The sequence below is a fragment of the Podarcis melisellensis genome, assembly GCF_964234715.1.
Source record: "Podarcis melisellensis genome assembly, chromosome: 2".
Lineage (NCBI taxonomy): Eukaryota > Metazoa > Chordata > Lepidosauria > Squamata > Lacertidae > Podarcis > Podarcis melisellensis.
The window spans coordinates 87,209,462-87,229,608 of record NC_138529.1 but is presented as its reverse complement, the minus strand read 5'-3'; the positions used below and the strand labels follow the sequence as shown (position 1 = coordinate 87,229,608).

The window sequence follows — 20,147 nt, the reverse complement described above, 5'->3', positions numbered from 1 at the left end:
TTTGCAGAAGTACAATTTAAAAAAAGAAAAACAAGAAAAACTCAAGAGGGAGGGGGAGCCCCAAAGCAGCCCCATGAGGACTGAGTGTGCTCACTGGCTGTGGAATTCTGACACTTGGGGTGAAAACCCAGAATGAGGCAGAGTGGACTGGGAGTGTCTGGAAAGGAAGAGACACATCGATGTAAAGGCAGCTGCTCATTCTCTCTTGTATTGCCTCCACAGCACTGGCTTAAGCGGGCTTTAGGGAGGAGGTGTGAGGCTCCGGCAGGGTCCTTCACAGACCTTGGTAAGAGCTTGTCTGGCTTCATGAAGGAACTTAGAGGCGGCCTCTAGGACTCTGTGAGAACCCTCATGCCTCCTTCCCACAGCCAGGCAAGTATTTACCAGGCTTGGTTGCTCCTTTGTTTTGGAGTATAACTCCCATCATTCCTGACCATTGGCCATGCTGTCTGGGGCTAGTGAGAGCTGGATTCCAATAATATCCGGAGCGTACCAAGTTGGAGAAGGCTTGAGGTAGGCTAGTGACTTATTCTATTTCGTCATGTGCCAGTTTTCCTGACACTGAAGCACCATGATAGGAAAACACGCACCTGCCACACACCTATCAGTTGGAAAAAAAAGAAAAAGTTTCTGGTGACTTTAACTACAGCCACCACACAGAAATCTAGCAGGTGAAAGTTTGTCCAGCACAGATAAAAGCCCCCGCCCCCTGCTACATATGGTTGTGTGGAGATGTTTTCAGAAGAGGGGGGGTGGCAGCCCTGCAAGGTAATTCCTGGTACAGTTTGTTCTGGTTTAAAGGTGGTGGCTAGAACAAGCCCCTGAAGAATTCTCTTTTATTGTTGAGATCTCTAATTATCCTTTCCCTCCTTCCTCACCCACACTCCTGTTTGCAAGTGCTGGCAAACTAAATTCAGCCCCACTGCCACCTGTTCGTAATCACGCTGGCACACTGACTTGAAGGAGAATAATTAGCAGCTGCCACTGCAGCCCTCTCAATTAAGATGCTAATCAGAAGCATTAAGAGGAAAGTGAGGAAAGAGGAAGGGAAGAAAGCAAACTTGCTCTGAAAGCAAAGGTCTGCTTGTGCAATTTTGTTTTATGATAAGAAAGGCTAATTCTATTAAGGTAGGCGAGAAGGCACTGGCCTGAGTTACTGCCATGGAAGCTGGGCTAGGCCAGTAAAAAGTTTTAAGAAACTGGTCCGGTTAGTGCTGTTGTTGTTTTGTTGTTGTTTTGGCAGAGCTGCTGTGGCTCTGTAGAAGTCAACAAGTCTTTTCCCAGGATGAAGTTGCAGGAATGGGAACTGCTTTGCCAGTTGCGCAGTAGTTCAAGGCAAAAGACATCCGCTTGCCTGTGATTTCTGTATTGCAGAGAGCAGCTGCCCTTCAGTGCCACCAAATTGCTAGCCATGTAGCAAAACAAGGGCAAATGATTTTGGCTTTCTCTGACTTCAGAGAATGGTGGTAGGATCAACATAATATTAAAGGGATTCATGCAGCTGTTAAACCCACCATTTTGCTCCCTCTTCCCAAGCAGGGGGATGTTCTGGATTGCTTTTCTTGGACTGAATTCATCTTTTCTCATTCTAGGGCTTATCTACACTTACCCTTTGCCCCACTTTTCCCAGGCATAAGTCTGTGCTTTAAAGCTCTGGGTATGAAGCCCCACTTTGTTGTTGCTCTGGAGTGTTCTCTGCGAAAATCCGCTCTTTAAAGCTGAAGCACAACAAAAGGCAACCAGAATTTTCTGTTGTTTGCGGTTTGCTCCCATTCAGCCTTAAAGAGCAGGTTTTCATGGGAAAAGCTTGTGGGGGCGGGAGGGGTTGCTCAGACCCAGAGCATTAAATCACGGACTGTGCCTGGAAAGAGCAGAGGAAAGGCAAGTGTGTGTAAGCCCCTAGTGCCCATCGACCAGACATGGCGGAGAAAGCCCTCTTTATGATGACCACCAACCTGATAGAAGATGGAACTATTTGAACATTATCTGTGCTGGAAGGGATATATGGGGAAATATGGGATATAAGGGATATATGCTCACACAGATATCCCAGAATCAAATCATAAAGGGCTTTTTAGGGAAGTTGTTGTTGTTGTTGTTCTTCTGTTGGGAGCCGGCCAGAGTGGTTGGGGAACCCCAGCCAGATGGGTGGGGTATTTCTTCTTCTTCTTCTTCTTCTTCTTCTTCTTCTTCTTCTTCTTCTTCTTCTTCTTCTTCTTCTTCTTCTTCTTCTTCTTCTTCTTCTTCTTCTTCTTCTTCTTCTTCTTCTTCTTCTTCTTCTTCTTCTTCTTCATTTTGGGTTTAGCCCTGAAACAAACCCATAACCAGTGCCACTCACATTAAGATTGGTGTTTTGTGTTCCCCTTAGCTAATTCCCGAAATCTGGGCAAGCTGCAGCTTTCAAACAACTTTCAAGCCCCACATCTGACACATTTCAGGGGGTTCTAGTGCACAACAATTACCAAATCTCTTTTTTCCTAGAACAGGCATAGTTGTGAAATCAGTGGCAGCCAATAAAACATGTTCTTGGCCACTCTCTCAACCAGGCAGCTTAAGTTCTGACTGAAGTACTCCCAGACACTGAATTGGCTCTTTCGGGGGGGGGGGAGTGTTACCCCACTGGGTTATGATAGGCTTATTGAATTGGTCTCATCAGGCTCCAGTTCTAAATTATTCAGACACCGATACTTGACTGTGTTAAGTTCCCAAGCTCCGATGGCCCATTAACCTCCTTGATTTTGCACGAAAGACTGCCCATCTAAACTACTGGAGGCAAGTCTAGCTCTGCATCAGTGTGTTATGGCTTTGATTGACAAATTAGGCCTACTGGCTGATAGAGGGGTGGGAGGGAGATTAAATAGCCTAATATGGCACTGATTCTCTTGTAAACAAAAGAAAATGACTCATCTGTGTTTCTCTCCTCAATCCTCTTTCCCTGCTCCGCATCCCCAATCTTTTCAACAGATGCTAAGGAGGAGAAACCAAAAGCTGTGAGCAAAAAACCTAAGGCAAAATCCAGCAACGTTAAGTCTTGGATGCCAAATGAAGGACTCCCATCTGTTTGCCTTGCTCAGTGCTGCAAGCGCCTTAGTTGTGATTAGGAGCTACTTCTCAACAGTGTCGAAACTTGACAGTGTGGGGAATGCTGGAAGGGACCCAGCTTCCTGCCATGGAGGTCTGAAGTATTAAACTTTTCCCAAAGCTGCAAATTGAAGCAGAAAGTGCTGGATCCGATGTTTCCGCAATGACTTGTATTATGACAGCACGAGAGCTTACATTCCTCTGGTGAGAATCTGCAGTGTGTTAAAAGTGCTAGAACCCAGTTTCGTAGGCGCAAGCTTGCATACAAGCACATGCTGTTGCGACGATGTTGACCAAACTCTTGGATGCAGGCAGGCCAGCGTGCCTGCGAAACTGAAGGAAGCAGCTCACTGAAGGGGAAAGATGCCAGGGCAGACAAGAAGCAGGGGATCCTGGAGAATGCTGGCCAGTGGAACAAAGACAATTACCCTGGCCAGCAAGAAGCAAGTTACAAGCTTTCCCCTTTTTCATGTAGTCAAATATTCACGAGGTTCATTTGCCACAACAAAAGTAAGTTGGACAAGGTCAGCTTGCTCTGACTCCACCATGTTTAATTTTGCTGTGACTTCACAACCATTCTGTAGGCAGTACGATCACATCTTATGCTGGGGTTCGGTTCCAAGAGTTCCACATATACGTGAAAATTGCGTGTGCCCAAATCCTTGGAACTGCCCTCATGCTAGTGAGCAAGAGGGAGTGAGAATCTCCTGTACTGTTAGGAGGGTGTTAAATCAATAAAAGGTGTTCCTATTAGTGGTGCCAACTCAGGGAGGCCATGCCAATTGGGGGGAGGGGGCCACCCCCCCACATCCTGAAGAATTGGGAGGGCGGCTCCTCCTCCTGATGCAGAGGGGGAGAAGGGTCGAAGCAGCTCCCTGCCAGTGGTGGCGCCAGAAGGAGGCAGAGGAAGAGCTGCCAGCCATTGAAGCCACACTGTTTCTGCATTCAGCTCCTCCCAACCTCCTGACGTTGCCCGTGCAAGATTGGCCTCCCAATTGCCCTTGCAAGTTGTTGCCTTTGGTTCCTATACAAGAAGCATCACCATAACCTCATAAGCAAGAGATGAGAGTGTTATGTACTGAAGTTCTCACCCTGGGCCAGCAGGGGGATACTGTAGCTAGTTTTCACTCAGGTCCACATATGCAAATAAGGGATTGAAAGTGACGTTCAGTAATTGGATAGTTACAGAAAGTGTTACAGTTGCGTTGTAGTGAAGCTCTATATAAGCAGGCTGGCTGAACCCTTCAGTTCAGTTCTGGCCTGTGAATAAACAAGAGCTGTTTGAAGAATCGCTGTGTTGTCTGATATGTTCACGCACAACTTAACAGAGAGGGTGCCCAGCGCTACACAATTTCATTCTACAGTGGTACCTCAGGTTACATACGCTTCAGGTTACAGACTCCGCTAACCCAGAAATAGTACCTTGGGTTAATAACTTTGCTTCAGGATGAGAACAGAAATCATGCGGCTGCAGTGGGAGGCCCCATTAGCTAAAGTTCAGGTTAAGAACAATTTCAGGTTAAGGACGGACCTCCTGAATGAATGAAGTTCTTAACCCGAGGTACCACTGTAGAAGTAAAGTTGAACTCAAGTTTCTCATCTCTAAGTTTCACCCTGCCAGGTTGGTTGACTGCCTAGAGAGTTGAAAGCCCCCCCGCCCCCTGCTTGGGGTAAGCTAAGGTGAAAAGTCCTTGTGGAAAGCTACACAAAAGTCCAAGGTCATTCTGTGGACTTGGCACCCTACCTTGCAAAATGAAGTATTTTATTTTTGTCCTGCATTGTCTTTGCTCCTGCTAAAGGCTTCATTGAAACCTGAGTGTGGCCCCGGCTGTGATGCATTCATTTTTTCCTTTGCCCTTCTTAATTAGAACAATGATAAATGCCGTTTGGGTGAAATGGAGCTAAGCTGAAAGTATGTGGCAATCTTCCAGTCCTAAGGAAAGAATGACATGGGACTAATTAACAAAACTCAATCAAGGGTTGTTCTACAAGGGCAGCCGTGTTCACATCTTTTAGCAGTGGAGGACGGTGTCTGCTTACCCCAGTAGTCTGTGTGACATTACAGCTCGAGCTTCTAGATAGTTAATAGGAATGATATACAGTTGAGTAGGTCAAAGCAATATACTTAACTTGTTGAGAAAGGCAGAATTTCAGCTTCTCTCTCCCTGCCACTTCTCTGTTTCCAGTTTGTGCGATCGGCAGTTTTGCTGCAGGTGGAAAAATATCCACGGCTGCTTCACACATGCACGATCTAATGCCACATACAGAACATCCTTTTTAACAGTGTGGTTTTAAATATTCAGCCAACATTAATTCACTGTAGAGAAGCCCAGGGGTACACATGAACCCATACATGAACAAGCCTTAACGGTGCAAATGGCCCATCACTAAGTACCGCAGAGGAAAAAGGGGCTCTCAACAATGTAGAGCTCTCTTTTTTATTATTAGAATCATATAATTGTAGTGTTGGAAGGGACCACAAGGGTCAACTAAGCCAATCCCCTGAAATGCAGGAATTGTTTTGCCCCATGTGGGGCTCGAACCCATGACTTTGAGGTTACGACTCTCATACTCTGCAGACTGAGCTGTCCTTCAGGCTGTGCATGTAGACACCCACTATGAATGGAGTTAATGGTACAACAAACTTCATTCGAAAAATGGACTTTCCCCCATAAAATGATAAATAAAGGCATCTGTGGGGTTTTTTTATTCAGGAAGTAAAGTAGGCAACATAAGTCTCTGAATTAGGTACATCAGTTGAATTTGGATGGGATGCTGCTTCTGATTTGATTGTCCCCCCCACCCCGACTCCACTATACATTTTGTATGGTTTATTGATGCACTATTCTCTTCTATGTGTACTATTATCTGACAAGTGATATGGCAAACTGTATTTAATGTTTCATTGTAATAATTTATTAAATGTTTTGTTGAAATAATTTATTCAGCAAACAAAACCCAGAGTTTGAAATATATTGTCAGAGCTGCCCAAGGTCCCAGCTCACAAAGGACCAACGCCAGTTCGTTACTATTTACAAAAGTCTTTATTGAAGTTCAGTTTCCATTTCAAAGCCGCGGCGCGCAGCTCTACGTCTCAAACTCTAGACCGCTGAAGCTCCGTCTGAATCTCCTCCCCCCAGACACCAGTTTAAGACTCGAGCCTTGCTCCACCTCTTCCTTTGCTCTTTCCTCCTCTGGGTCCGCCTGTCCGCTGGGGTCTTCCCCTTTCTAGACTCTTCTGACGCTGAGTCCCCTGATTCTTCCCCCTGCTTCCGGCGGGCTTTAGGACCTGGTTCCCAATCCGGGTTTTCTGCTGTCCCGCGCGCCTGTACATTTGAACTTGGCGCGCGCGCCCAGCCGGCCACCTTCCTCCTGACCGTTACACTGCTCCTATCACTGCTTCCCCCTTCGGGGAGGCTAGCTGAACCTGACTTCCCCTCCGTTCCCTCACTCTGCGATGGAGGCGTGGCCAGCCCTGACTCATCTCCTCTCCCTGCTGGAGGAGAAGCTGGCCCTGATACATGTGACTCTTCCCCCTCACTACGCTCTGGTGAAGGAGCTGGTCCTGATCTCCCGCTGCTGCTTTGGGAGTCCCCGCTGGCCCCTTGTTTCTGGTGTGTCCCCCCTGGGACCCCCCCCCCCTGCCCTGGCCATCGGCGCCCCCCTCTGGGAATCTTCTGATTCGCTGGAGAGACTCATGGAATCTCTCGGGCCACTTTCATACTCCCCTACGCTGCCCTCAGATTCTTCCCCTTCGCTCTCCATTCCCTCTCCCCCCTGTGCCTCTGCTCCTGAGCCCCTGACATATATTTTAAACAGGTACTATCTGAAATACCTCCATGTTCATTCCCCCAGCTGCATAACCTGTTTTTAATTACAATTAGAAGTCTAACAGCCTTCTAAGAAATGCTCAGACTAGGCCTTCAATGGGTCTCTGAGGAAATGAAATTTCAGGACTATAGAGAGCAGAGCCTGCGACTGCATATGCTGATGACGTCACCCAGACTGTAGTATCTGACTCGTTCCTCAGAGGAGCTGGAGGCAACTAAATGTATGGGGAAATGGCTGGAGTTTAAGGGACAGAAAACCGAGTAAGCGGAAGCTCATTGCTCATTTTTGAGCCTACTTGGTAGTGAGGAGAGCAACATACTTCTCCACTATCACTTGTGTCTGCTCCATGTTGACCCGTGAAGCTGCTCTGGGTGGTTGGCAGTCCATATATTTTCAGTAATTAATGTGTTTTTAGCACCTCAAAGGCTAACAAATTTATGATGGCAAAAGCTTTGGTGGACTGAAGTCTGCTTCGTCAGACGACATCTCATTTCATGCATCTGAAGTGGACTGTAATCTGTGAAAGCTTTAAACTAACCGATTTATGATGGCATGAGGTGCTTCAAAAACTTTCCTTGTTTTTGCTGCCACAGAGCAGCACAGCTACCGCTCTGAAAGTAACTGAGACATTGGTCTTCACAAAAACCCTAAGTGTTAGTGCTGTGTTCAGAGGCCTGGGACTCTTAGAAATAAGAACCTGGTCTCAGGATATGCTTATTAGATGGACAGGTTTTAGAGTTTCTTCCTTGGTTACAGACACAGCTTATCTACACTTACGCTTTGCTCTGCTGAGTGGCAGACCTACACTTTTTTTTGGGGGGGGGGCTTTGTAATCAGCAGTGAGGTCTGGGTAACCACAGTTGCCTTCTTCAGTGGATTTGTTCCACGACAGATCACATTTTAAAAAATCAGCAACTACATCATATATTTTGATTAAAATTGCTGTACTGGGTTATCTCACATGTCAAAAACACTGGTGTGAATAAAAAAATCCCCATGCCTTATAGTTTTCGAGTTATAGCTTACTTGGTAGAGCATGAGACTTTGTGGTCACTTCCATCTATTCTATGTGGTGCATGAAAAGTAGGAAAATGTGAGATGCACTATAAAAAAGTTTTTTGTTTTTTTTAATGCGAGGTGGACTAAAGTCGCTTATGGGGCCCTAGTGGGATTAGGAGCCCTGAAACTTAAACTTCATTAGTTTCATAGTAGATCTGCCCTTGTGTCTTTCCAGGCACAAGTCCACATTTAAAAGCTCCTTATCGGAGCTTTCTTTTTCTTTTTTGCCCTGGAGCTTTCCCAGTGAAAACCCACTCTTAAAGCTCAATCGGTCAATTTGGAGGAGTCATAAATGTGGATAAGCCCTTAAATGTACTTAGCCTGGAGTATTGTGTAACCCTGGTCTACCTCAAGGAATAGATCTGGCATAAGCTTTACAGGTAGGCCCCTATTTAATGCAATGATGAATTGAACTACAATCACTTACAATAAGCATGCAACTGGCAGAGTCAGTGTGGAGTTGTGCCTACAGGGCTGGGAGTTTAGGACCGGGAGTTAGGACCAAACTGGGGCATGTCATTACAAGAATAGAATGCTGCATCTTCTTTTCAACATTTGTGATTGAATATGATATGCTATCTGTATCTTTGACAGTAAACTGCAGTCACAGTTCTGTGGTGGGCAAAGAGAGTGAGTTTAGCCCTGCAATAGTTCTGTGGTACGGAAGTTTCCATTGGCACCCATGTAAATTGGAGTTTCGAGGGGGTGGAAGCAGACTGGGAAATGGTCAAGCTCCCTCTCTCTGCCTGCTGGCATTCTGATCCTAGTGCCACTCCTTGCACCTGCTATTTGCTTAAAAAAAACGAGAGAGAGAAAAGATAAACTCAGCATTCATCAGCAATTGTTAAAAAGAAATACATGTCACATTTAACCGTGTATACACACATTTTGACCCATAACTCATGAAACCTGGGTGAGAATTGCCACTCAGCCACAAAGCATGCTGAGTAACCTTGGGCGGTTTGCTGTGTCTAACCTACCTCACAGGATTGTTGTGAAAATAACAATCAGTGCCTTGTCTTGAGCACCTTACAGGAAGAGTGCAATTAAAAAAACACAGGTTACAATAATGAAATCATTAGCTGCGCGTAACTTAAAGCTATTCAATCAGTATCAGGAAAGAGAAGGGTTTTCAACCCATGCTTCCCTAGTCAAAGATCAGTGCCCCTTTGGAGAGATGTTAAAAAGTGGAAAGGGGGGTGATGGAGACCTTCCACCTGTTGGGATTTCTGAAAGGCAATGGCTGTCAGTATCCACATATAACTGCCATCTTTACAGACTGATTGTGGTTTGCCCCAGCTAGGGTTCAAGCGAGAGTTGAGTGAAATTGTTTTCCTTGTCTGCAAGCTGGCTCAGTATCTTGGTTGATGCGGGTTTAATTGGACTGAGGATTGTATTCTCTTTAGGCAATCAGATTGTAATAACAGCAACCGGAGATGATCTATGTGACCTCTTCAGTATTTTAGCCAGCTGTTTGTGCTTTATAGCATCAAAGTATTGACATATACATAGGTGAAGCAACGCAGACCTACTTTGCTGGATGTCCTTCTGTTCCTACTTTTTCGTTGCAATAGTTCAGGAGTGTTCAGCATGGGAGAAATCATAGAATCGTAGAGTTGGAATGCCTTCCAAGAGAACGTAACAGATTGGCTACAATATTTTCAGTTAAATGAAATCTTTAAGAATGATAAAAAAGATAGGATTTGTGTGTGAAATTTCAACCTTTCAGAGAGAAATAATAGAAAATTATGCGAAATGAATATCTAAAATGTACAGTCTGTTGCTGGAATGGGAAACGAAAGATGAAGGGGTCAAATCAGTTGTGATTAAATGGGCACAAGATGTGGGACATAATACTCAGCTGGCAGAATGGGAAAAACTATGGAAGGATGATATAAAATTTACAGCATGTGTGGCGATTAAAGAAAATTATATGAAAATGATGTATAGATAGCTTTTAACTCCAGTTAAATTAGCAAAAATGTATAAAACTAAGGAAAGCAAGTGTTGGAAATGTAAAGTAACAGAGGGGACATTTTTCCACATGTGGTGGGACTTTAAAATTATAAATAAATATTGGGAAATGATTTATAATGAAATGAAGATGTTTAAAACAACCTTTGTGAAAAAACCAGAAGCTTTCTTATTAGGTATTATAGGAGTGGACCTATCAAAATCACAAAAGAACTTGTTTATATATGCAACAACAGCTGCATGGACCTTATTAGCACAACATTGGAAAGAAGAAGGTGTCCCATATAAAGAAGATTGGCAAGTTAAATTAATGGAATATGATGAATTGACTATGAAATTAAGAGGAAGAGACGACAATGAATTTAAGGAAGAATGGAAGATGCTTATTGCATATTACTTGTAATTTTGTTATGAATGAATAGGGATTTAAATAGGTTAAAAGTTTAGCAATAGACATGCAGTATGTTGATACATAATAGAACCAAGGAAGGGATTAGAGCAGGCATCCCCAACCTGCAGCCCTCCAGATGTTTTGGCCTACAACTCCCATGATCCCTAGCTAACAGGACCAGTGGTCAGGGATGATGGGAATCGTAGTCCAAAACATCTGGAGGCTGAAGGTTGGCGATGCCTGGATTATAGGGAAGTCAATTTGTTTTCTTTTCTTTTTGTATGGTTGTTTTTATGTTTGTTATTTTTGCAAAATCAGTAAAATGTTACCCCCCCCAAGTGTCATCTAGTCCACCCACCTGTGATGTAGGCATCTCAAAAAAATCATACCTGGCAGATGGCCATCCAACCTCTGCTTGAAAACTTCCAAGGAAGGAGAGACCACCACCTCTCGTGGGAGTCTGTTCTACTGTCAAACAGCTCTTACTGTCGGAAAGTTCTTTCTGATTTTAGTCATAATCTCCCTTCTTGTCACTTGGTTTGTGTCCTACCCTCCTGAGCAGGAGAAAACAAGCCTGCAGCATCCTCCATGTGACAGCCCTTGAGATATTTGAAGATGGCAATTGTATCTCCTCTGCTTGCCAGGGGGAGAAGATCAATATAATGGCTGTTGACTCTACTTCACATGCTCAAGAGTTCCATGAGGGTGAAAGCCTGAGCAGAGACTGCCATGTGAATTATTCCTACCCTTCATCTCTCCAAGGTGCATACAGAAGCCTGTTGTCGCAAAATGGACCCTTAAACACCACGGCAGGACCAAGATCAGCTGGTGCATCCCCCCTCCACACCATCATTTCTACACAGCTGGACACCCAAACAAGATTATCATTTCTGGTGTAAAATAAACGGGTGGAAGCTTATCTGACGTGTCTGCTAAGGAACCTGATGTGTCTGTGGATGACCAGATGCAGAGGAGAGGAGAGGACTCCAAACCTTTAATACTTGTGCAAAGGAATGAATTTCAGCAGGTTTAGCTTTTCCCACATGAACCATTTCACTGGACAATATCCTCTCTTCTATCCCATGTTTGAAGGCATAATGGTGACCATAAAGTTGTCATCACAATGCACTGAGTCTCTATGGACCATTGTGTATCTGCACCTCTCAGTTAACAATCCCCAATATCTCAAGAAGTGGTGATGAATGATGTTCCATAAATCTAGTGATTGAAGTGAGAGCAGCAATTCCCATATTAAAAAAAAAAAGCAGTTCTCACTTTATTCTGAGCAAGGCTGGCCCTACCATTAGGTACAAGGAAGTGGTTTCCTTGGGCATTTTTATATCATGGAAGTGCAGTGAATTTATTAGTCATGATTTTTCCTGCCAGAGACAGTGAGTGATGCTTGTAGAGAGGATTATTTATTTAATAGGCACCAAAATCTCTTGGGTAGCTTTGTGTATACCATACAGTTTGACTTGAAGGAGCCACCTTGGACCAGTCCGGTAGCTAACTTTAGATCCAAAACCTGTGGCCCTTTGTCCATCAAAATCATATTGTACCACTTAAAGAGTTTTTCTCCCAGATGCTACCACTAACTTTGGGATTTCTAGTGTCGTTTTTCTCCTCCAATTCAGCCTTGATGAGTAAGCTGTAGGTAAATTGCCCATGGTTAATTCTCACGTCTATCAATTATACAACCCATAATTCATTGGGTGCAGTGGTTGGTGCACTATTAAATCAAGTTGCCAGACAAGGAAATGGTCAGTTAAATTCTTTACCTGCACAGGTTAGCAAGAAGAGGCCCTGGCAGATAGCTGAGTGGGGGCAGGCAACCTGCAACAGGCTGTTGCCAAGAAGTGAAACGTTGAGCTTGAAGCACTAGGAAGGCTAGTCAAGGCTCAGGGTTCACAAAGGGCAGAAGAATGAATAGGGAGTGGATTACAAGGGACAGAAGAAAGGAGAGGCAAGGGAGCTGTGGAGGCTAAAGGAGTGTGGGCTTGAGAGCCTACAGGGTATAAAACCCTCAGGTTCAAACCCAAGAGCTCTCTACTTTTAAGAGTGGCACTAAAGAAGGCTATCTACCAAGTGCCTTCCCCCATTTCCCTTTCTATGGCTAGAAAAAACACCACCTTGATTTAATTATCAAGGAATTCTCTCAGGGCCTGGTTGTGGCAGACAGTGAAGAAGAAGAAGAAGAAGAAGAAGAAGAAGAAGAAGAAGAAGAAGAAGAAGAAGAAGAAGAAGAAGAAGAAGAAGAGAAGAAGAAGAGTTTGGACTTGATATCCTGCCTTTCACTCCCTTTTAAGGAGTCTTAAAGCGGATAACATTCTCCTTTCCCTTCCTCCCCCACAACAAACACTCTGTGAGGTGAATGGGGCTGAGAGACTTCAAAGAAGTGTGACTGGCCCAAGGTCACCCAGCAGCAGCATGTGGAGGAGCAGAGACGCGAACCCGGTTCCCCAGATTACGAGACTACTGCTCTTAATCACTACACCACACTGGCTCTCAAGAGGCAATCAAGGACTGTTCCTCTAGGCATGTTTTTGCAAAGGAGCTAGAGGGAGACACGGCATGGCAAGTGGTGGTGAGAGCCCCAGAGCTTGCCTATTCCTCTACACATGATAGTGGTACCTCTGCCTTCTAAGGATCCCTTCTGCTGGACTGAGGGAAGCAGGCAAGAGGAGGGCAAGAGACTGGCATAATCCTGCTTTGGTCCAGTTACCCAGACCAATAGCTCACAGTTTAAGAGATTTCCAATTCAGTCTTGTACTACCAGAACCCAAAGCCCTCTTCCTCAAGACTGGAGCAGGTAGCTGGGTTGGTTCTTCTTAAGAGTCCAGTTTAGAAACGGACATATTCCCACATACTTTTTAGTTGCTTTCATCGTGGGGGTGAGTGAAGTTTCATACTGAAGCTGGACACATGACGTTCCAGTTGACTTTTGTTCCTCTCCCAAAGTTTTATGAATGGAAACACTCCGACACTCATTTGATCACCTTGTTTTATTACAAAGATATTTCCCACCAAAGATTCTGCCACTTCCATTAAACAGCAGGTAGGGGAAAAACACACCCACAAAGAACATGACAGAATTAAAAATATATTACAATGGAGTTGGTTTCTGGGCAACAACTCCAACCCTCAGCTTCTAGTTTGTAGACAATTCATTTCAATGGTTGTAGCAAATATTTGGACAAAGAATTAAATAATAAAGCATATGCCATGATACACGTATGCTGCCAAGCACATTACTTGGAGCATACATACATACATACACACACACACGCACACACACACACACAAACACTCAGGATATAGTAATATGTGAGGGGGATACAGAGATCGGTCCCTCTGGCCTGGTGGCCTGTCCAGACAGTGGCTTTCTGCAAACCCAATTAAGTGCTGAAACTGTGCTGATGCTTTCCAAAATTACAGCTGTCTGCACTGACTGGGCCAGAAAAAATCTCTAATCCTGTCTCTGTTTTCCTTCAGCTCTCTCCTCCTCCCCACAACTGGTGGTCCAGCAGACTCTCTTTTCACATTCCTGAGTCAGCCTTCTCTGTATGTGTGTAACTGGCAGCTCTTCACAGTTCAAAAAAGAAAAGGGAAAAAAAGAATTTTGAAGGGGGAAAAAAATCTCTTTCTAGGTTAAATGTAGCCCAGCTACATCCTTAAAGTTTCTCTTCTGCAGCCACATTCTCAGCAAACAGATGTAGATTTCCTCAGTAAGCATAATCTTCTGCAATTCTGTCTTTTTTCATGTCTTATATTCCTCTTTATTTTTGCACTGGATAAAATCTGTACTTTTAATATACCAATATATAAAATCCATCATGACATGTCGGTTCCCCACATAATATACTACACTATGCATTTCTGATATACTTGACAAAGGATAACTACCCATAACAATATTGCAATCGGGGAAAATAAACTGCTCAATTCCTACCCAAGTGATGAAATCTTAGCCTCATAAACTGTGGCAACTCCCCTTTAGACCTTGCCGTGGATGAGGTAGTGTATTTTTTTTTAAAGCATTATTTGGCAGTTTGTGACCTTGGCATTGTCAGCAGCATCAGCTGGCTTCAGTGCTCACGGTAAATCTGGATTTTGTTGTATGCAACAGCCATTGCCTTCAGGCAGCTACCTATTATACTAAGGAGGAATTCAGAGAGAGAGAGAGAAAAAGAAAGAAAGAGAAAGAGACAAGAGAGCTAGGACTACTGTGTATCTTCCTCACATTTGAGAAAAAATAATGCTTCCTAGTGTAGTCAGTGTAAAGGCATACGGGAAACAGTTAAGGGGCTTTATGTTTAAAACCAAATGATACTTTAATGATGCTGGCAAATATAGGATACTGCATTAAAGGATGTTACCTTATGCATGAAGTTGGAGCAGGAACAGACACTTTTTTTTTTGCTTTTGTGAAGCTACTAGTGGTCTTGTGTTAAGCCAATTGTGGATTTATGGTGAGCCAAGAGTTCAGCTTTGTACATTCCCTCTAAAATTGTAGGGGGCAGAACAAAGAGAAGGAAGTGCATCCCTTTGACCCCCGAAGTGTATATATATATATATATATGTATTTTTCTCCTTCTAGGGGAAAATTATTCCTGGAGACAGATGGGCATTTAGAGGGGAATTTGTCGACTGCAGTTCAGTGTGCATAAACATCTGGGAAGCTTTGGGAAGCGGGAACAGCTGCACTGATTTGTTCTTTTTCAACATTGTCTGCTACACAATAATGATCCCTCCAGCAAGGTAACAGCCACTTCCGTTTGGGGGATAAAGTGCTTTCACATGTCTCATGACTACTTAGGAAGCAACTGCATTGTCTAGCCTGTGAGTTCCCCACCTCTTTTCAGCCTCGGATGAAGATGTGGTTATGTTTCCATGTACAGTACAAAAATAAAAGGCACAAAATACATCTAATGCAGCAGGCTGTGTACAGTAAATGGGTTCCCTGATATTTAAAGTACACAGAAGGGAGAGGGGGCACTGTTTTGCAGGGGGTGGGGAGTCCCCTTGTTGCTCCAAGGGCCTTTTGAAACCTTCATTCAGTGTTTCCCGAGACGTCTCTCTGCTTTTCTCCAAACCGCCTCAGCATTGTTTCCATACCCTGAGCTCTGGTTTACAAGAGTCTCTCCGGGAAAATGAATAAAAGGAAAGACGGCCACTTTGAATAGGAGTAGGAGCTCTTCAGAAAGAACTACTACATTTGGCGGCGCAAGTATTGTGCCTCTGTCTGAAAGATCAAATAAATTATGGGTGCCGTGCAGTGCAGATCACATAAGGGATTTCAAGCTGTTTGGTGGCCAAACCCTCCCGTCGCCTGATGGTTCAAGGAGGCTGGCCAGACAGACGCACCATCAAGTTGGTTTCTTTATCATCACATACATACAACAGGCTGCATATTGACACACACAGATACTTTGAAAAGGTGTTCCCTAAAGGACAGTGCACTGTAGAGAAGGCCACTTCTAGACGTGGAGCAAAGTCCAGATTGCCACCTATGCCTCGCTGCAGCATTCGTAAATGTTGTCTTCCATGAGTGCAATCACTTGCTCAAATTTGTGCTGCAGCTGTGTGCGCCTCGTCGTGGGGTTGGAGTCCAGCGCATTCACTATCTGTGGGAAGAAGGATTGAAAGAAAGAAAAACAACAACAACAAGATTTGAGATTGCAGGTTTTGAGATCCTTGCATTCCGCCAGTGCAATCCCATGCATATCTACTCAGGAGTAAGCGCCGCTGAGTTTAATGGGGCTTATCCTCCGGAAAGTGTTCCAGGACTTCCAACAAATAATGGTTTCCCTGCCAAATAATTCCATGTCGTTCAAGAGCATAAATCACACATCTGTTTAAGTCCATCTATTCATTCCTCTCTCACAGCAACATTTCCCATAATTTCGATTCTCCACCATTCACCCTCACTTTACCCTCTTCCATATCATTTACCACCCTAATTCCTAAATACTCTGCTCTTTATGGAAGGGTGTTGTGTAACAGAGCTATCGTTCTCAGTTTAAGCTCAGCCCCTTGTCTTGCTATTTTGTGAACAGCATACTGCCACTTGATTGAAAACCAGGGTTTGTAACCCTGGTTTGAATGCCTGTATTAGAGCATAAACCACAGTTTCCTAGAAGTAATGGAAAACTGTGATTCTACAAATCCTGGATGTATTGCATTGCCAATGATAGTCATACTCGGAGGAGACCCACTAAAATAAATTCCTTTCACTGGGTCTACTCTGAGAATGACTAATGGATTTCACCTATAGCATTTGAATTTCATCCTCGTACTGTAGTTCTCATAGCTTTCACCCATATTGTGATATACAGATTCTTGCCATTGATAAGTGAATGCATTTAGTAACTGAATCATAGGTGTGTGAGTTATGTGACTTAATAAAACAGCCCCCTGTCCGCCAAACATTTTATGCTTATTACTATTTTTTGTAGAAAAGCTACACCATGTTTTACTTGTTTAATACAATTGTTTTGCATTATTAATTTGCATGTCCTCTCTTAGGCAAGGGAGGAATTCAACGTCTCACTAATGCAAGTCTTTTGTCAGGGCAAGCATTTCAGCTTGCGAGACTAAACAACCCCCCCCCCCGCCTGCTGTTCTGGGGATTCTCCTGACTCCTGCAAGCCAATTTTGGGGTGTATGAGATGGAGGAGGGAAGAACAGTGCCACTGCACAAGTGGAAGTCCTTGTGCAGGGCTTCTGCTGGCAGACTCCTTACCTGCATTCTGCCCAGTATGTGCGAAATACTGATGTTTTAAATCACTGCATATTAAATTGCTTTGGCCCTAATTGACTTGTAAGATAGGCTTGTTGTTTTTAATATCCACATAATACAGTCTCTTCTTGAGATATCATTCCCTCAAAACCCACTAAACTTTGTGAATAAGTAAACATGCTAAACATGTCTGTGAATACATAAACATGTCTTTGTGAATATGTAAACATGCTAAACATGTCCCTAATGTGACTTTCTTTAATACATTGGACTTGCGACTTTGGGTTTGCTGTTTCTCTGAGTTGGTGTGTTAATGGCCATTTCACATTGTGACAAGCAAGGTTATCTCCTGAGCAGTTAGAACAACACCAGGATCTGTTTGTTTCTAAACATAATTAGAATTACTTGTTCCAAGGTGCAATATGTTTCACATCCACAATGAATCTCATCTGTCATCATTGTGCTTGACATTCTGTTTGTACGGATTGCTTCCCATGTTTTGGATTATACAATATCCTGAATGAATTTGTTTTATCTTTAAATGTTGTCTCTGATGTCTTCATATAATTTATGACAAAGTTCAGAAAATTGTGCCAGTATATCATAATATATCATATCATACCATATCATACTATATCATAAAAAGGACAGGGACCTACCAAACTACTTCCCAAACATTAACCCAAGTGGGATTTGGGCTCTCTACCCATTTGGCTTCTTAATGTGGGAAGATGGCAAAATTGTCACCCTGCACACTGCCCAGCCTTTCCATTGTTCAAATAACATAGCAACAGCAGGTGTGCTTAGATACAAATGCTATAAAATTATAACTCTCTGGTACACAGCTGAACAGTTGTGTGCTTTCAAATGAATAAAAACAACATCTCCCGATTTTGGATAAAGTTTTGATCACATATCTCAACCTTTGCTATGAAATCCTGATGTGCAGGAATTGCAGCTAAATGGAAATTTCAGCTGGTGGTAGTAAGGTTTTAATTTAAGAAGTGTTCTAATTACACTAGGTTTATTTTTGTGTGTGTGGGAGCTCCATTGTCCTTTAAAAACCCATTTGTGGATGTTTAAGACAGAAAAAAGCTGGCATTTGAAGCAAAGTGCTTGACAATGGTTGGTTGTTGTTTTTTAACCAGCAGTAACACAGATCTGCTAGAAAAAGAAGCAACAGCAACAAGAAGAAGCTGTGCAATATAAATTCAGCACCTTCACCTGATGCTTAGGACCCCAAGGACACAGCACAGAATCACAGAAGATGGAAGCCTGAGCAAGGTCTGCTTCCTGCGGCCCTCTTTGTTTTAGAGCTGCGATCCACTAGACAAATTATTAAAAGTTACTTACTCCTTTTAGAGTTGATCAATGCATGCTGAGATATGGCCTTACTGTATCTGGACTATGTTTGTGAATCAGTCATATGGCTGGCTTCGCTGTGCATCTAGATCAGGGATGGGGGACCTCTGGCCTGTGGCTCCCCCACAAGGCCAGCTTTCCCAGTACTGAGGTGGGTGTGGCTTGGCAGAAATGGCCTTGTGGACCAAATGGGGGGAGCCACAGGCCACATCACATGTTGTGATTCCTGCATTGCAGGGGGTTGGACTAGATGGCCCTCAGGATACATTCCAACTCTACAATTCTATGATCCACCCTGGCATTGACTGGAAGCTGTGGGTAGATAAATGCTGCCTTATATTCTTATCTCTGATCTTAGCACTGCCATGCTTAGGAGCTCAGATTGGGAGATAAAACCCCTCTGCTCGCTCTTTACAGATCTTTCTAGATACTCCCATCCCATGGCCTGGAGAGGGCTGGAAATGCTGAACAATTGTGTATGCATGGATGATTGTGTGCCTGTGTGTGAAAGTGTGTGCCTGCTTGTATGCGTGTGACAGACACAGAAAGGGAGAGTGCGCAGTGTGCCTGCATGCCTGGTGCATGTGTTTGTGACAATGGGGAGAGGGGAAATAAAAGTATGTGCTTTTTCTTTTCAGAGGTTGCATTTACCCCTGTCCCACCACTGCAATGTGTGCCGTAGAAGGTTGGCCAAATCTGAATTCAGCACTTGGGCTCAAACTGGTTCTCCACCTTGGGTCTGCATCAATGACACAATAAGAAAAGTCTTTATGATAGCTGGTTGTCAGTGACTTGGTAATACCATGCACTGAAGAACAAGGATCTGGACTTGCAGTAAAGCTTCAGTGCAGAGGGCACATGTTGAAATTTCATATGACTGTTTCAACCATCCATGCAAACAGAGCCTGTTTGCATTCAACCTGGGTCAACAGCACAAGGTCATGTGAATTGGAAACTAAAAGGGGAAACAGCGAAGAAAGATGCTTACCTGACTGCGGTATCTCTTGGCATATTTGTAAATTTCAGTCATGGCAACATTGGTGTTAAACTCATTCCGATATTTCTTCATAAAGGATAAAACAAACAGGGGAAGACTATTAATCAACATACACAAAATGATATCCATCCTGTTTGACGGAAATCAATTACACTAAAATGGTACTTGGATTTCATTGCGCTGTAAGCTAACATCAGCATATTTGAACTCTGGTTCTCTTCTAAGTTAGTTAATTAATATGTGACATACATAACTTCAGAGTTGCAGGAGGAAAAAATGAAACCAAGGTCAATCCCTTGATTTATACTTGCTTTGGCTCATGCATAGATTTGTTTGATCCTCCATGTTACTCTAAATAATATCACTTAGCATCTTTTGGCTACAGAACTTAAAAATATCTTTATATAGATTTGAAGTCAGTGTTCTATATATTGGACATGACTAAAAACATTTGCTCCCACAATATGGGATGCTGATGTCATAAGCTATTGCTCTGAGTGGCAGAGCTGATTTCTTACCCTGGATTCCTCTGCCAAGTGTGCATTCATTTCCTGTTCACTGAGAGGTGGCATGTCATGGATCTGTTTGTAATACCTCTGCACTATTTTTCTATATTCTGGAATCTCCTTGGCGTACAGCAGTTTATTTGTAGGCGAGTCCTAGAGAGAGAAGAACAGGAAGAATCCGTTGTTATTTCATTGACAATGATTAGT

General features: G+C 43.5%; 1 protein-coding gene and 2 long non-coding RNA genes across 3 annotated transcripts in view; 1 reads left to right on the top strand and 2 right to left on the bottom strand.

Moving 5' to 3' along the window:
- The first annotated feature begins 2,411 nt into the window (after positions 1-2,411).
- Positions 2,412-20,147, top strand: part of LOC309365464 — a 57,615-nt gene continuing 39,879 nt past the window's right edge. The window contains exons 1-2 of the long non-coding RNA XR_014166172.1: positions 2,412-2,772; positions 2,965-3,591. This is a non-coding gene — a long non-coding RNA (uncharacterized lncRNA). The remainder of the gene's footprint in view (positions 2,773-2,964; positions 3,592-20,147) is intronic.
- On the bottom strand, positions 8,721-11,235 carry LOC309365497. Its single transcript, XR_014166204.1, has 3 exons — positions 10,726-11,235; positions 9,500-9,596; positions 8,721-8,763 (listed from the first exon to the last, which is right to left on the bottom strand). It is a non-coding gene; the product is annotated as an uncharacterized lncRNA (long non-coding RNA).
- PLXND1 (plexin D1) overlaps positions 13,324-20,147 on the bottom strand; it is a 161,491-nt gene continuing 154,667 nt past the window's right edge. Inside the window, exons 34-36 of the mRNA XM_081901289.1 lie at positions 19,953-20,093; positions 19,426-19,500; positions 13,324-15,960 (exon numbers count right to left, since the gene is read on the bottom strand). Coding sequence (XP_081757415.1) covers positions 15,844-15,960; positions 19,426-19,500; positions 19,953-20,093 — 333 coding nt within the window. The 3' untranslated portion in view covers positions 13,324-15,843. The remainder of the gene's footprint in view (positions 15,961-19,425; positions 19,501-19,952; positions 20,094-20,147) is intronic.